General features: G+C 36.5%; 2 protein-coding genes across 5 annotated transcripts; one reads left to right on the forward strand and one right to left on the reverse strand.

Annotated features, from left to right (window-relative positions):
• Nucleotides 1-674: 674 nt before the first annotated feature.
• Nucleotides 675-10,338, forward strand: LOC117923472 (BTB/POZ domain and ankyrin repeat-containing protein NPR1-like). 4 transcript variants are annotated; one of them, XM_034841771.1, is made up of 4 exons: nucleotides 675-2,270; nucleotides 6,489-7,242; nucleotides 8,174-8,371; nucleotides 9,513-9,792. In XM_034841771.1, exons 1-4 carry the CDS (start codon nucleotides 1,722-1,724, stop codon nucleotides 9,737-9,739), a joined length of 1,728 nt encoding a protein of 575 aa, XP_034697662.1. In that variant the 5' UTR covers nucleotides 675-1,721; the 3' UTR covers nucleotides 9,740-9,792. The 4 variants fall into 4 exon arrangements, with proteins under 4 accessions (XP_034697662.1, XP_034697663.1, XP_034697661.1 ...); XM_034841772.1 differs by having other exon boundaries at nucleotides 679-2,270; nucleotides 9,556-9,671; XM_034841770.1 differs by lacking the exon at nucleotides 9,513-9,792 and adding an exon at nucleotides 9,922-10,338 and having other exon boundaries at nucleotides 682-2,243.
• Nucleotides 10,339-14,463: 4,125 nt separating this feature from the next.
• LOC117923302 (transcription termination factor MTEF18, mitochondrial-like) lies at nucleotides 14,464-17,170 on the reverse strand. Its single transcript, XM_034841527.1, has 2 exons — nucleotides 16,739-17,170; nucleotides 14,464-16,591 (listed from the first exon to the last, which is right to left on the reverse strand). Exon 2 carries the CDS (start codon nucleotides 16,338-16,340, stop codon nucleotides 14,592-14,594), a length of 1,749 nt encoding a protein of 582 aa, XP_034697418.1. The 5' UTR covers nucleotides 16,341-16,591; nucleotides 16,739-17,170; the 3' UTR covers nucleotides 14,464-14,591.
• Nucleotides 17,171-17,798: the final 628 nt, after the last annotated feature.

Genomic DNA, 17,798 nt, shown 5'->3' on the forward strand with positions numbered 1-17,798 from the left:
AATAAACTATAAATTTGATAAATCTTTTCTTCATTTTTAATTATATTAGACTAATGAATTTATTATTTTTTTTAACTGTTAAAGTATTAAAGATAGTTAAAGTTTGAGTTTATGAATAATTATTTATGTTCAAAAGTAGTAAGAAATGTTGGAGAGTGTTGTATAAAGATGTTGATTGTGAAATGAAGGTGGGGAGTGTTGATTAAATCATGTTTTGATTTTCAAGAAAATAATGTTGAGAAAGCTATGATGAGTTCATATGTGCATGTGATCCTAAAGGATGTCGACACAGGAGAACTGCTCATCCTATTTCTACCTTATCTATCTCCTGTAGCGTACAACCATATGTTGAGACTCGGCTGCATATAAAATTTCAGAATCCAGAAATGAAGAATCCTTTACCTAACATTAGAAAATTTAGAAAATACGTCCGCACAGTACCATGAAATGATTCCCGATAAGATAATAGGGGGCATCGTAGGAGGTGAGGCCCACCCAATTCTTTGCCGACCACTTCGCATATGGTATCTTTTCCTCTTTATGAAATCTCTTTCGCTCAATCGAAATGCGAAGACTTTTGACCCCAAGGGTGACGCCAGTGAGGACGCAAGCCAGCCCCAGCAATAAAGGGTGACACCACCTCAATCGTCATCAAAACGACTTCACCTTCCGAACCTCAAAACGCTGCGTTTTGGTCCCATCAAGGAACCGACGATACCCCTCCCCCATCTATTTCCTTTCTTTGAAAGCGCTGCTATGAAACTTCCTTGACTTGTTTGGACGTGTCGTACCTTCTTATCCTCTCAAAACAACGCTGCGTTTTGGATTGTTCGATTCAATAGGGGCTTGGGTTTATTGGGATCGAATGGGAGTGCAGAGATTTTACTTTTTTTTTAATGGGTGTTGTGTTGAATCTGATGTGCTGAGATTAGAATATGAGTTGGTGGAGGTGATTTGCGTTGCCTCTTTGGATGAATTTGAGGGCGCCCTTGCAGTGAAATTATCATTGAAACGCTTGGAGGACGGTTTTGAATGATATCCCATATTGATATGATGTTCTTCGTATGGCTTTTGTAAGGTTTGTGAGATCTTTTCAGATTTACAAGTTGAAGAATTTTCTGGGTCTTTAATTTTTCTGTTATGTTGGTATAAAATTTTTTATGAAAGAGAACTGTTGTGATCATGGAATTATACAGCAGAAGAGTTGGGTCAAATAGATTTGAGTTTGAATTTGAATTTGTCGGGATATTGTGATGAGTATTTGGGTATTTGATGTGGAAACTTTACGGGTGGAATTCGTAATTGGACGGCTATTCACACGAAATTCGGTTATAGTGTGGCTCAAATTCCTCCATCTTAATTCACTCCGGCAGTCCCATTAGTTCTCGTTTAGAATTTAGCAACATTACTTCTCTTTTGGAGAAGTCGGTTTCGTGTTTTCCGAGTGTTCAAGTGGTCGCTTATCATTTGCAGTTGACTTGGGGTGTGACCCAATTCTTTGAGCTTGTTATTGTAAATTCTGTCCAGCCTTATATTCCATATGTTAGTTTTTCCAGGCTCGTATGCTTAGGTTTTTTCTATGACTAGTAACTAGAACCAAAACTTCATGGAACCATAGTATTCCTCAAAGTATAATTAGGTTCTTTGGCGTAATTCACTTTGGGTGGTTGATCTGTGTGTGCATTCTAAAGTGTATACGCCTTCAGTTCTAGATTAGATTGATGGCCAATTCATCTGAGCCATCATCATCCTTGAGCTTTACATCATCTTCCCATATATCAAATGCGGTCACCAGTCATAACATGTCTTCCTCCTCTGGCTCTGAGACAGGGCCTAGCCTCGAAATCATCAGCCTAAGCAAGCTCAGTTCTAACTTGGAGCAGCTATTGGTTGATTCAGGTTGTGATTATAGTGATGCAGAGATTATTGTTGAGGGCATCCCAGTTGGGGTTCATCGCTGCATTTTGGCTGCCAGGAGTAGGTTTTTCTATGATCTCTTCAAGCGAGAAAAGAGTTCTTCTGAGAAGGATGGTAAACCAAGGTACTGCATGAGTGACTTTTTGCCGTATGGTAAGGTTGGATATGAAGCCTTCCTTATTTTCTTGAGCTATCTGTACACGGGAAAGCTGAAGGCTTCACCTCTGGAGGTGTCAACGTGTGTTGATACTGGTTGTGCCCATGATGCGTGTAGACCCGCTATTGATTTTTCTGTGGAATTGATGTATGCCTCTGCTATTTTTCAGGTACCAGAGCTGGTCTCACTTTTTCAGGTGAGTATTACTCTTTAGAGGCACCTGGTTTTACTAATGCTGATTAAAGTTAAGCTATTTAGCAAGCTCTTGTATGGATTATATGTATTATCAACTTGTCAAGGGAGTGAGTATTTTAGTGTTGAGTCAGTGTTGAGTTGTCTCTTTGATGTTCTACTATTTGATTTTATTGCTTGAGTTCTGGAACCAACTAACCAAAGAAATATAAGGGGAAACTTGTGCTTGCTGCAATTTTTATCACTCTCTCTTGATTGTATCTCACTAGCTCCAATAATGCATCAACCAACAACCTATTTCTTTGGTGAATGTGTTGTTGCCTCACAATGAGGTTCATGGTTCAAGCCCTGTGGGAAGTTTTGAGGTCAGGTGACTTGCAACCAATAGATGGGATGGGAAAGGGAAAGGTTAGAGTGGAGTGGATGCTTCTATGTAAACGATGTGTGTGTGTGTGTGTGTGGATATGTGCTTGCATTTGTATGCTATATTTCCTGGTCTCTAAGGAAATTCATATTGATAGTCTCTCTCTCTTTCTCTCCCCCTCCCTACCTCCCTCTGTTTGTGATAAGCAAAATTTCTATAAAAAGGCAAACCATAGTTCATGGATCATATACAAGGGGGAGAAAAGGCAAAAGAAAAAAGAGAAAAATAATGCAATAAACTCCTCCCTTTACAACCAATCATCCAAGTCTAACGTAGACGTCTCATCATTTATGCCCATGCTTAGCCCCTCCAAAAAGATACATAAAAAGGAGTGTTCTAGTGCTTGATCTGTTTCTTTCATATCTTCAAAAGACCTTGGATTTTTCTCCCTTTAAATATTCCAAAATAAGCATAAAGGGGCAGCCTTCCATGTTTTCTTTTCCTTCCTTCCGACTAAGGATCCTTACCAACTTAAGATGAGCCCTTTGACTAAAGATGACATCACCCAAATTAATCCAAAGAAAGAGAAACTAGTTGCCACAAAATTCCTTGTTTTGACGCAATGAAGCAGGAGGTGGTCTATTGATTTTTCCTCATATTTGCATAAAAAGCATTTATTCACCATGGTCCAATCCCTCTTGTTTAACTGATCTATGATAAGGATCCTAACTTAGGCTACTTCCCATTCAAAGAATCCCACTTTTGTTGCCAACAAAGGATTTTAAACCATAGCCTTGGGAAAAAGTTTAGATCTCCCTAATAACAAAAAAGAGTAAAGGGATTTTCCACTATACATTTCTAGCTGGATCACCCTATCCTCGCCATTCCTACTCATTGCTTTCCCTTGCAATCTTAAAAGAAATTCCTATATTCTTTTAAGCTCCCAATCATGGAGTTGTTGCATAAAATAAAGGCTCCAACATCCCCTTTTTCTTGACTACTTCCACACATCTACTACTCACTTAGATATAATTCCACCACACCACTTATCTTTCCAAAACTTTACCCTCCTTTCATTCCTCACAATGAAACTAGTTCTACATTTATTGGCATCCCATCCTCTCTTGATTGCCTTTTTCAGTCCCACTTCATAACTATTCTTTACAATGTAAGATCACCTTTTTTCTTCCCCAAACTTCCCTACTACTACCACCTGATTCCACAAAGCTTTCCTTTCCAAGGCAAATCTCCAACTGCATTGCTAAGTAAAAGCTGTTTGAGAACGGACATATTCTTAATACCAAGACCAGCCCCATTTTATTTTATTCGTGCAAACATTGGATCAGTTTTACTAGGTTAAATCTTTTCTCTAGTGCTTTAGTCCTCCCCCACCCCCTTAGAAAGTCTCTTTGAATAGTCTCAAACCCTTAAGTTCGTCCTTTTTAGAATGTTGAGAACAAACATGTAAGTTGGAAAATTCAACGAAGTACTTTTAATCAAAGTGAATGTTCCCCACTTTTGAAAGATAACAGTCTTTTCCACAATGCTAACCCTCTCTAAAACCCTCCACCACACCCCACATTGATGACAATTTATAAGAGGCACTCTAGCCTTCTTTGAAATCTTTTTTATACTACATCCCACGCTAATGACAATTATGAGAAGCACCCAAAGGGAGCCCAATTAGGTGGTGGGGAGCTCTCCCACCCTACAATGCAACATAGAAACCAATTCCTCCATATTAGTTACTCCACTAATTAGGATTAACTTTCTCTTTTTTAAATATAATCCAAAAATTGGTCCAAGCCATATGAAAGTCTAGCTTAGATATGTTAATGGCTCATGGCTAACATCATAGTATATAAGAATATCATCAATAAATAGGAGATGAGACACCTTGAAACTCGAGATGAAACTCCCTTCTCTTGCGTTCTGCAAAGAAACTAAGAGCCTCTATTGAGATTATATAAGTAAGAATAGAGAGGATTCCTTGACCTCAAGGTCCTTGAGCTCTAGAAGAATTCAATGGGAGTCCCATTTACTAGAATTGAGAATTTTTCTTAAGATATGCACTATTTTATCTAGCCTATCCACTTCTAAGCAAAGTCCATGTTTTCCATAACAGAGAGAAGGAAAACTCGTCATAGACCTTTTCCAGCTTACAAAGAACACGCTAATAAAGCTCTTTAGTCTTGAATCTATGACTTCAGTTTTATTAAAAGGCACTTCTAAATTTTTCTACCCTCTATAAACGCATCTTGAGAGCTAGATGTAACTTTTTTCCCATGACCTTAATTCTATCACTTAGCACCTTTGTCAGGAGCTTGTATAGATCTCTCACCAAGTGTATGAATTTAAGGTCTTTCAAGTCCTCTACACAGCCCTTTCATAGGAATGAAAATCATAAATGTGTCGGTTCGACTTCTTTCAAAAGAGCCTTGCTCATTAAACTCCCCAAAGATACCCAACACCTTGTACTTCACAAACTCTAAGCAAGGCTGGTAAAAAGCCAAAGTAAAACTGTTTAATTTGGGGGCTTTGCCCCCAAATAGAATGGAAAGAGCTAAGAAGACTTCTGCTTTTGAAAAAGGGGACTTCCAAACTCCTTAAATCCCCAGTTCCCAACGAGGCGCTTGACAAGCAGCTGATTCCAAGCCAACCAATCCTTTGACTCAAACAGGAGGCTTTTAAAAGCATTAGACACCCTGTCTTTGATTTCTGACTCCTCGTGCAACCAAACACCATTTACTCTTTAACTAGGCGATTCTTTCTCCTACAGGTATTATCCATCTTATGAAAAATCTAGTATATCTATCCCTCTCCTTCAACCATAATTCTCTGGACTTTTGTCTCCAGCAACTTTCTTCCAACCTGACCCATTTATTTTACTCATCCATAGCTACCTTTTAGCTTCAGCCTCTTCAATAGAAAGGACCCCTTCCCTCTCCTTGGTGTCCCAAAAATTGATCTAATTTAGGGCACTTGCTTTTTTGATGGAGACATTCCCAAACTTCTCTTTGTTCCAAGATTATGCTTCAGGATATGACTTAAAGAGCCTCCAAATAATTCATCAACATTTTTTTTCCCTTTTTTTTAGCTCTCAAAAATCCTCTACTTTCAGCCACCAATTTTCAAATTTTAATTTTACCCTTCCTCATCCCATCTCCATCTAACAAATTGGGTGCATGATTGTTCAAACCACTGCGCCACATGAATTTCCCTCCAGTCAACTGAAGGCCACACAATTTTAGCTCCTCAATAATTGCCAGAAAAAACCTCATTGCTGAAATAAACCTGGTACACTTCATCCTTTCCCTTAGGAACCTTTATATTTCTCATCTTTCTTTTCTTGTTCATTTACCTTCAAGGGTGTCAAAACAATCTTGTAACATTTGGATAGCTCAACTATTTAATTCTTGAGCACAATGTACCAAACAAGCTTTATCAATGAAAATTAAATCAATAATGCAGTACACTACATATAATTTATAAAGCAATTTCTGTTAAAGAAATACATAAAGTGCAAACCACCCTCACTGTCTTGTCAGACTTTTCCTCGATGATTAGCTCATGAACTGGGATATGTGACCTGTTGATGGTACAGCCTGAAAAATAAAAAGGAAACACAATGACTGAACCCAAACAGAAATAATTGAATGTGCATAAAGGTGTTAACAGCCTGGTATTATGTCCCTAATAGTTCTAATGGATAGATGCATGGCTACTACACCTGATGAAATAGAATTATTAAAATAACTATTGCTTCTAAAATGCATTTTTCCCTTTTTTTCTGGGCTTCAATAGAGGCTTGATGAGGTTGACAAAAATTCTTATTTGACATTTCATGTATGATTGCAGCGGCGTCTTACCAACTTCATCGGAAAGGCTCTTTTGGAAGATGTTATCCCAATCCTTGTAGTTGCCTACCATTGTAAATCAAGTGTTCTTGTCAACCAATGTGTTGACAGAGTAGCCAGATCAGATCTTGACAGCATTTCTCTTGAGAAAGATCTCCCTTATGAGGTTGCAGAGAGCATTAAATTGCTCCGCCTCAAGTCTCAGCCTGATGATGAATGTAACACTGTACCTGTGGACCCTGTGCATGAAAAAAGAGTCAGGAGAATACTTAAGGCATTGGACTCAGATGATGTTGAACTCGTGAAACTTCTTCTAAGTGAGTCTGGTATAACCTTGGATGAAGCTTATGCCCTCCATTATGCTGCAGCATACTGTGATCCCAAGGTTGTCTCTGAAGTGCTTAGTCTGGGTCTGGCTGATGTCAACCGTCATAATCCTCGAGGTTACACTGTTCTCCATGTGGCTGCAATGCGTAAGGAGCCATCAATAATTGTTTCACTTCTGACAAAAGGGGCTCATGCATCAGAAAGGACTTCAGATGGGCAAAGTGCTGTTAGTATCTGCCGCAGGTTAACAAGGCCGAAGGATTATCATGCAAAAATGGAACAGGGGCAGGAAACAAACAAGGACAGGATATGCATTGATGTTCTGGAGAGAGAAATGCGGAGGAATCCACTGGCTGGAGATGTGTCAATCTCTTCACCAACAATGGCTGATGATCTGCACATGAAGTTGCTGTACCTGGAAAATAGAGGTGATTTACTGCAGATGTAGTCTTTGTTTCTCTATTTGATTAGTGAAAGGTTTTTTCTTTTCCTTTTTATTGGAGATTCATGACTTGTCATTGGTTTTCACTGCAGGCATTTATCCATTCTAGAATTATTTTGTTTTCTTTCTTACTGGCTTACTGTATATCTTCTTATAAGTCAGCTGTTTCTATTTTAATATAAAGTTTCCATGTTTATTTCATTTTAGGCCAATTATTTTATGGGAAGATTGATATATGAGATCTGTCCCAAGCATATCAGTTGACTTTTGCACAGTAAGCAAAGAGATTCTTGCACATGAATAGAAACTATTTGTCATAGATGTAAAACAAACCAAGAATTTTTTTGGATAAATGATCTTCTTTCTTTCATGTTTTTTTTTTCTTAATTTTTATTTCCTGCTTTTCTTTTTGACAGTTCACCTGAGAAAATCGTGATAATGTGGAAAATGTGATAATAAGCGGCAAATACTTTTCTCACATATTTTTCTAAATGCATGCTTACATTGGTTTTGGCTAATGTTTCTATCATGAAATGTTCCTCCTTATTTATCTGGCTTTGGCAACAGCTGTGAAAGTCCACTGAAAAAATTGGCAGACTTCATAAAGATAAAAGTTGCAAATAGGCAGTTGAACCAGTGGTGCATCTGCTGGTGTTGGAACTTACTAGTAAAGAGGTCCTGACCAATAATTCTGTCTGATCATTAGAATTTGATCATATATTTTGGTTGGAGCTATACCTTGTGAGATTTGTATGACAATTGGCTTAATCCCATCCATATTTAACACTTTTTAAGATTTCAAGTAATCCTATTTATTAAGTTATTCCACAGGCTGCTTTCTGGCTTCAACTTCTTCCATTTCTTGAATTCCCCTGTTTCCATGGATTAAGATTTAGACTTGTTATTGAATTTCACAGTGGCATTTGCACGATTATTCTTCCCTAGTGAAGCGAAGCTAGCCATGGAGATAGCGCATGCTGAGACAACCTCCGAGTTTGCTGGCCTTTCTGCATCAAAAAGATCTAGTGGGAACCTAAGGGAGGTTGATTTGAATGAGACACCCATAATGCAGAACCAGAGGCTTCGTTCAAGGATGAATGCCCTTGTGAAAACAGGTATATCCAACCTGTGAATCTCTTTGCTTTTTAGATGCTTGGTTTTCTGTTTTGAGTCGATAGTGGACTGATGCTTAATCAATCCCATTTGCTTGTTTAAGGGAGGCCCCGTGTGTTATAAAAAATGCTTTCCTATAAATTGCTTTTCCTTCTGTAGCTGCCCAGGTTACTTACTCTAAATCGAGATGATATGATGCCTTGGTAGTATAGGTTAGGCTCCTTCTATCTTTAAATTATGTCCTTGGTTCATTTTACATCAGCTAGTACTTTTTAGGAAATTAGAGTTTAGAACAACTCAATAGAAATTACACTTATTCACATCAGTTGAAAAGTAGATTAAATAAATTAAATTTTCTAATAACTTAACACATAGTATGAATTTTTTTTTTAAAAAAAAACAAACCCTTTCTCTAAGAGGAGATTATTTAATCTTTTGCAATTTACTTTTAATGTTGGGGATTGTAATGGGTCTTCCGGTCCCTGCATGCATGATATTGTGATTGTGATTGTGATGGATCTTTTAGCCACTGCTTCTATAAGGTAGTCATCTTATGTGAATTTACCATAATTAAATATTTTTGTTGTTTTTAGCCTTTGTTTACTGAATTCTGAGATGCATTGTTGCGAGTGGATTTCGATGATCAAACCTAAATGCTAGTGTTGCTTCCTTTGATGATCAAATCTAATAATACTCCAGATAAAATTTCATCATTATTCATGCTTTATTATATTTATTTAACAGTTTCTTTGATCTGAATATTCATTTTTTTCCCTTTTTTTCTTGTTCCATCTTACTTGGTAAGTGAACATTTTTGGTTCCCAGAAAATTTGTAGGATATTTTGAGAAAAAGTAAATAGAGGAAAAAAAGTAGAAGGAAAGAAAATAAAAAATAGATTTAAAGTTAATAAATTATAATTCTATACTTCTTCAAGTCTATTTCATTTATTTTCACTATTTGATATAAAAATTAAATAATTTGAAAATATATATATATACATATTTTAATATTTTTTATAGAATAATTGAACATAAGAATATCATTTTCTTTAAATTTTTTTTCTTTCCTTAGTACTTTTCGGGAATCAAACATAATCTAATATTTTTTTATTTTTTAAATTTCTCTTCTCTGTTATGGTTTAGCACATTTATCTATACACCCATCACATGTATATTGGTTGAGCAGCCCAGACAACCTCAACAATCTGAAAGACAAGAAAAGAAGGATTCTTAGTGATTTCAGATGTCAGATATTCAACAAATTGCCAGCCGAAATGCCCCTGAGTTCGCAGAAACTTATTAGGCTCATTTTATCGGCAAGCCAAATAAATATGGACCTTAAAAAGTTAAAACAAAAGAATTCTACCTGAACTACTCAAGCAATGATGGGATGAATTGTGGGAGGGCTCAGGGCGGAGGCCGGGGGGGGGGGGGGGGGGGGGGGGGGAGAGAGAGAGAGGAAGGTTTACCCGCTAAGGAAAAAAAAAATCTGAACATCAACATTTTATTCTGCAATGACTTATTTTTAGTTTTGTGGTTGGCTTTGTGACAGTGGAGATGGGTCGACGCTACTTCCCACTTTGCTCACAAGTCCTGGATAAGTTCATGGAGGACGACCTTCCTGATTTGTTCTACCTTGAGAAGGGCACTCTGGATGAACAGAGGATTAAGAGGACGCGTTTCATGGAGCTTAAAGAGGATGTTCAACGAGCATTTACGAAAGACAAGGCTGAGTTCAATCGCTCCGGGTTATCTTCATCTTCATCTTCATCCTCCCTAAAAGACAATTTAAGTCACAAGGCTAGAAAATTATGAAGTTATGTTGCCTATTGTAATAAGCCTATTGAGGTAACTCCAGTTTTGACCAAAGTTTCTGGTGAGAGCCTTCTGACCAGGACTGGCCCTTGTTTGTAAAAGCATCCATAATATACCTTTTTCCTTGTGTGATCAACCACTAAAGCTTCTTACATTCTCGAGTTCATGGAAACTTGGGTCTACTTTTCTAGGAATTGTTTTGCAGATGAGAGAACGCATTCGATAGAAAACAATTTTCCTTCTGGAAACTAAGTATTTTTTAATAATATATTTTAATTATTTTTAATTGCTTTTATTTATTTTCTAGAAATTGTTTTAAAATAATTTTATAAATATAAAGAATAATTGAAAATGAAAAATTATGGCTAAATATTATTTTATTATTTAAAAAAATATTTGAAAACATAAAAAACATGATAAGAATATTTTTTTATATTTTCAAGTAGATTTTTATTTTTAAAAACTGTTTTTCAAGAATTGTTTTCAAAACAAATCTTTAGGCTATGTTTGGTTCCCGGAAAGTACAAAGGAAAGAAAAAAAATGTTAAGGAAAATGATTTTCTCATGTTTGGTTGTCCTATGAAAAATATCAAAGAAAATCAAATACAATTAAAACTAATTAAAAACTTATGTATTTTTAAATTATTTAATCTTTATATTGATGAGTTAAAATAAATAAAATGAGTTTGAAGTAACAAAAAAAATAATTTATCAACTTTTAATCTATTTGTTTATTTTTCTTCACTTTTTCTTTCCTTCTACTTTTCCTTTGTATTTTCTTTCCCTCACATTTTCCCTCAAATTTTCCGGGAACCAAACATAGCCTTAATGTTTTGAGATTTGAGCGTGCAGTGCGAGGATGGGAGTAGGACCTCAAATAACTTTTTTTGGCGTGCAATTATGCCATATGGATAAGGCTTTTACTTAGCCAAAAACCATGTGCTCTCAGAATCCTGGGCCACCATCCTCAGAATTTCAGCTTATCCATCTCCATGTCTTACAACCAAAACCATGGTCCCTCCCTCTGAGCCTTTTAGTAGCTACAACAGTTACCAACAGAATCAAAATACATAGCATTATGCGCATGATGTAGCAAAAAGTAATTTCATCGTCTTAATATTCATAAGAGGGATGGCTTCTGAAAACAAAAACTAAACTTCAACCTTTCCTGGCGTGATTAAGGAAGATGTTAATCATGTTATTTTATTGCAATGTTCAACCATCCATTGCTGGACCGGCTAAAAAATAGCCTAGCTTGACATGACTTCATCCAAACCCATATCCTCCTATCTACTAGCTGTTAGGGAAAAATTCAGACCTGCAATCGTTTTCTTAAGAAAAATGAACTGTACAAACATAGTTATGTAAAGAGAATACACCCTCAAAGAAGCACTCTTAATGTCTCGTTTCATTCTCCAACTTGTGAGAATAATACAAAACCCATCATGAATTTCAATTTAAGAAACTGGATTCTAACTACTGATCATGGCAGTTCAAAACTAAAAATGTTTGCATATATTTATTTCTTCAATGCTCCACTTCATTTCAGCAGAATATTTCCAGGGAGAATCTTTCCCATGGAACAAAGAACTAACAAAATTTCAGTTGCACTACTACACTGCCAATTTGAAACCTTTGGGGCAAAAGGATGATGGTGGAGAGAACTGAGCAGCTTGCCTTCATTTACTACAACATTGTGCATCTGCTATCTCCAACCATGTACTGGAAAATAGAACTAAAACCAAGAAGAGATTCAGGTGAGGTATGGATATTGTTCTTTTGCTAAACAGGAGATCTACAAGAAGAGAACTTCTGGACAGGAGATTAGGTGAGTTTGGTTTTGAGAAGGCATATGAAGCAAAAGAACTAAGCAAGAGAAATAAAAGAGCATAAATTGAGGAAGGGCAACTCCTGGGAATCATAGCAGCCATGTTCTGCCTGGGCTTAAAATGTATTGTCTGAGGGAATAAATGTCAAAAATAGGTTGGATTATAACTACTTTAATTTCAGTAATCTTTGATCTTTGAAACCCGTGTAATAAAAAATAAAAAAAAAAGGTATGTCCAGTAAAGCACCTTCTAACAATGCCTATGAAAGCTCAATCAACACATAGATCAGAGGCAGGAAGAAAAAAAACTTACATAGCTACCTGATGTTGCTTTGCAGCCAGCTGCATGGGTTTTAGCCCACATGCCATGCTACAAGCTGTGTGAATGAAGCACACTGAGGTGGTTACTAGATTCTACGCTAAATATGTTTATCAGCAGAAATTCAAGACATGCAGGAAATTTGAAACTCATGCAATCACCAATAGGAACATAATTTTTTTTTCCTCTTTTCAATCTATTACCATGCTCTTGTCATATTTTTAGAGCTTCAACTAGCTAATCCTAGCTGAAAACTGGTCTGCCTAAAACCCAGTTTGATGAGTTCTAGCGGAGGTTGAGCTTTGACCCAAGCATAATTAGTCTGTTCAAGCTTTGGATCATTTATGATTCGATACTATGCAGAAGCTAAATTCATGAGATTGAGCAAGCTTGCTTGCTCTAATCCAACATTCATTTGTCTATTAAAATTCTACTCTCCAACATATGCTAATTAAACAAATTTCAGACTGTAGGATTGTGCTGTATATGCTTAATTTTACTTGGTATATGTCAAGGAGGAGGACTTGCCAAGTGAAATTAAGTAAATACTGCACAATCTTATACTCAGAAATTTGCTAATGTAAGCTCATTTTGTCATACTTCACTGGTTTTACGTTACTTTGTCTACTTTTTCTTGAGTACATAGGCTTGTGAGAGGCAGCAATGCAACATATAACCACTTAAGAATTTACACAAGGAAATACTTCATAGAAAGTGTGGAGAAAACCAAATAAACCCGCATGGTATCGAAATAGGACAAATGATTCAATATAGCCTCAGATGTATTGCAATCACTAATTTGCAATAGTAACAATATGATTGTACGGACTTCAATGCTGGATTGGAGAAATCAATGAGTTTTGTCAAAGTTGAGATCAATAGAAGTAAACAAGCCAAGCCTGATCATGTCAGTTGAGCTCAAGTCAAACCTCAAGCAAGGTTTGAGCACAATCAAAATTTACCAGGCAGAGCCCAAACAGCATAGTTCCACTTGACTCAGTTCATTTGCACTTCCAGAAGCTAATTGTGACTTCACATTTATAACAACGTTTTCATGCTATTGATTCTTAGGGGTGGTGCTTCTTTCACTATGTTTCCTATTGGAACTAGTTAGGGCTGCAACTTGGGCAGGTTGATCAGGTTGATAAGTAACCCGAGCCCAACCCAAATTAAGAAACATTTAACCCGAGTTCAACCCAAGACCAACCCAACGTCATTTTTCTAAGCTTGGGTTTTTCAAGTTAGATTCGGGTTAATCTGTTGAGTTTGGGTTAATCGGGTTGCATAATTCTAAATTCTTCTATAATATTTTTTGAAAAACTTTTTTTCTATATATTTCTATGAAATTTAAATAGTAAATAAGACAAAATTTCAAGATAGCAATAAAAAAAAAAAACATAAATTTATATATTTTCTAAAAAATGAAAAATATATAATATAATATAATATAATATTTTTTTATTAAAGATATTATAAAAACATTACATCGAGTTTAGGTTAAGGTCGGGTTGTCCAAACCTTGGGCCCAAACCCAAACCTAGGCCTGAGCCCAACCTCACTTGAGTTCGAGTTGAAAAAATCTAACCTAAGCTCAACCTAAGTATAAAAAACGATTGTCCAAGCCTGCCCAAACATTGGGTTGGGTTGGGCTAACTCGCCCAAGTTGCACCACTAGTATTAGTGGAGTAGGATTAACCTTGAATTGCATATTAAGAAGAGGCATGGCACATTGAATTGGAAGTTAAGCTTCACCAAGTGACCACTAAGTAGACATTGAATCGTTGCCTCAACTAATGACAGGCACCAGTGTGGAAAAGAACCACTCGCCAACTGTTGCAAAATTTAGATGACACACACATCTAGCAAATCTTACCCCTCAAGACCAAACAATAGATTGAGGCAAGGGACTTTTAAGATATTTAGTACTTTGTTTTATAAAAAGTTGATTTTTCCCCCTAAAGATCTGAGTGGTAGAATAATGAAATATAAGCTTCTTTCAAATACTTATAATAACTTAATTTCTATGCAAGTTAAATACATCTTTTAAAAATATAAGCTACCACTTACTGGAACTTAAGCAACCAAAATAAGCAAAAAGTTAAAAGCAAATGAAAATGTAATGAAATGATCCATGAATAAATCCAATGAAAAGTAAAACAAGCTAACAGATTCTTAGCAAGTAAGCTTATTTATATCTGAATGTTTCATTTTCGGTAAAACATCATGTATGTATGAATGAAGATTGGAATAGCTCTTTGCTTCAAGGTAATGATTTCCTTAATCTTTCCCATTGGGCAGGCCCTTCTGGGTGGACATCTACAAAATACTTCACAAATCTTGCATCTGAACATGCAAGGATTGTGCTCAAAGACAAGTTGGATTTTGCTGCACCTTTATCCCTCAGCCACACATACATTGAAAATCTAAGATTGATCCTCTCAATGTCGTAACATAAATATGATGGAAATGCCACAACAGATTGCAATGGGTAACCTAAGCAATTTCTTAGGCAGTCAATCTTCTTCTCAATCACATATTTAGTCTGGTTTAGCACTGATGGAGCTTGTTTAATCATGTTTGAAACAACATTGCAATCCAAACCAGCTTGTACCAGGCAGTCAAACCTCTCTTGTAATTGATCCCCTCTGCCCCTGAACAGTTTCAATGCTTTGAACATCTCATCCGAGTTTTCAACATATCCTAACCTCAACAAGAATGTTGTTTTCTCTAAATGTTTACTTGGACTTTGGCAAGTTACATGTTCCATGCTATTAATCTTTGATTTTGAAGCCAATCTTAGCAACTCAGATGGGTCTTCTTTTATAATTTGACATAAACCCTCTCTCCCAACTTTTAAGCTCCTTAAAACAGTTCTGGGTCCTTTCAGAGAACATGAACACAGAAGTTGCACATGGGAAGATACTATACTTACAATATCTTCTACCTTCATTCCTATCTCAAAGAGAAAACCCACTGCCTGCCAAAGATTCTTTGCACACTTCTTTGACAAGATTTGAGGGTTTTGTAAGAACAAAGACAAAACCCCCTTCATTTTGAAACCCAATTTAAGTAACCGTCCAATCAACACATAGAATATCTTGCCGGAGCCTTCAAACAGCAGTTCAGGATTTGTTTTAAATAAACTCACCATTTGCCCCTCACTATATCCCACTTTCTCAAGAAAATCAATTGTATCATGCATTCTTTTCCAATTGTATGAGCTTTTACCCGATAAATATCCACCAATCCAATCATTCTCAAAGCCTAATCCATTTACCCTCTTAAGAACCATAACAAATTCACTATTAACGCCGCCAACCAAAAGCCAGGGGCAGCAACTAACAAGCTTAATAACTGTGGATCTACTCAAACCTAGTCCTTCATATGCTCGAACCTTTGAACCCAATAACCCAAGCTCATACCTGAAAATGGCTTGCACCTCCTTATACATCCTACCAATGCTACTCCGTGCAATACCATAATCACATAGAACATGGTAATTCTCTATCATGACACAATCATCACTCAAAAACATCAAATTCCGAGGGAGCAGAGCAGAGATCTCAGATGGGGCTAAACCCAAGCTCTCGAAAAAGGGCTCAAATTCATTAATGGGATTGTATCTAAGGAATTTCGATAAGGACCGAGCAACATCCTGCTCATTTTCAACCTTGGACAGCAATTTCTGAAGAAAATGAGGTGAGTTCTTGCTCATGTGTTCAGCATCTGTTAAGTGGAAGCTCCTAGTACAATGCAGATAATCAAAGAGCACATCCTGAGCTTCAGTTCTAACCACCCGAGAGACTCTCCTTCCAGGGACAGATGACTCGAGTTTCAAGTAATTGGCAGGTCTACAACAGTGAAAGTATCGAATCCTCAGTGGAGTAAAAGATAGGGTGTGTGCAGAAGTGGGTTTTCTGAGAACAACTCCATAGTGGTTCAATTGACAAATCATTTCATAGAAATAAGATAGTAACGCCTTTTCCCGGATTTGTGCAATTACCACCATACCAAGTTGTTGTAGCGAAGGGCAAACACGATCGAGAGATTACTCTTTGGAGTTCTGAATAATGAGCTGGTGCAAAACAGCAAAATAATCTGAATTTCAGAAGAACAGAAGGATAAGTTTGTTCAGCAATGAGGTTTCCAAGAACTAAGCTGCGGTAGTTCAAATGCGAAACTGTAGAAATGCCCTTCTGCGGATATGGGTAATTACCAATCTACCGACTTGCTACCCAAGGTGTATATATGAGATCAACTCTGCAGGCAATGAGCAATAAATTGGGTTTTGAAGGATGAGCAGGAACAAAACACCAAAGAAATACAATTTTCAGAGAAGAGGAAGAAGAATAAGAAAGAAGTTTCAAAAAATCAGGAAACCATTTCAAAGAAATGAGATAGGCATACCCTTTTGCAGCTTCTTGTGATTACAGCCATACCAAGTTGATATTTCAAAGTGTGCATGTATGAAACCGAGGCTCCACAGCTTTGACTCATAAGCAGGTGTAGAACAGCAAAATGGTTGAATCCTTAACAAAACAGAAGATGGTTTGTACAGAATGATGTTTTGGAGAAAAGCTCGCTGGAGGTTCAAGTGGGAAAACGTTTCAGAGAGAAGGGACAGAGATCACCCTTTTGAGGATTCAGGCAAGTATCCCCATAAAGACTGGTATTACAAAGTAGATATCGGAATGATTGGATTGACTTGTGGGATCAAGCTTTCCATTGTTCCACCGGAAATTGCAGAAAATCAGAGGATCGGATGAAGGCTTGGTGGATTGGGTTCTGTTGTGAAGAATCTGAGAGCATCTCACACTGATGCAGCCGACTCACTAGGCTTTCAGGGAAAATGGATGAGAGCTTAAACCCTGAATCACCCAGGGCATCGGCCATCGAGTTGGGTGGGCTTCGCAATCACTTAAGCCCAACCCTAACTTATAAACTAGCCCAATACTTCACCGATCCCGTTTTCAATCCGATTCCAAGTAGCCCAAATGGCTTGAGGACATGCCAAGGAAACAATATATATTGTTAAAAATTAAAATGGTGATATACTCATTTATAAATTCAGAATTGTATAATTATTTAATTTTATTTTAATTTGAAATTATTTGTGGAAAAAAATGGATGAAATATTAAAAGTGTGAAGAGCAATATAATTGGTATTTCAAATGGAAAAAAGAAATTGCATTCTTGCATTCTTTCAATCAATTGTAAGTGTAATTACACTTTTTAAAACATATGAAAATGAATTTAAATAAATTAAAATAAGTATACATTGTTAAAAATAAAAATGGTGAGGTACTAATTATTAATTGAAATTTGTATTAATAAATTATTTCTTAAAATTTAAATTTATTTGTGGAAAAGATTGGATGAAATATTGAAAGCATAAAAAAATAATATAATAAGTATTTGAAGTGGAAATATTAATTGCATCATTTCCATAGATTTTAAACCTATGCAT

The sequence above is a fragment of the Vitis riparia genome, chromosome 10 (genome assembly GCF_004353265.1).
Source record: "Vitis riparia cultivar Riparia Gloire de Montpellier isolate 1030 chromosome 10, EGFV_Vit.rip_1.0, whole genome shotgun sequence".
Taxonomy (NCBI): domain Eukaryota; kingdom Viridiplantae; phylum Streptophyta; class Magnoliopsida; order Vitales; family Vitaceae; genus Vitis; species Vitis riparia.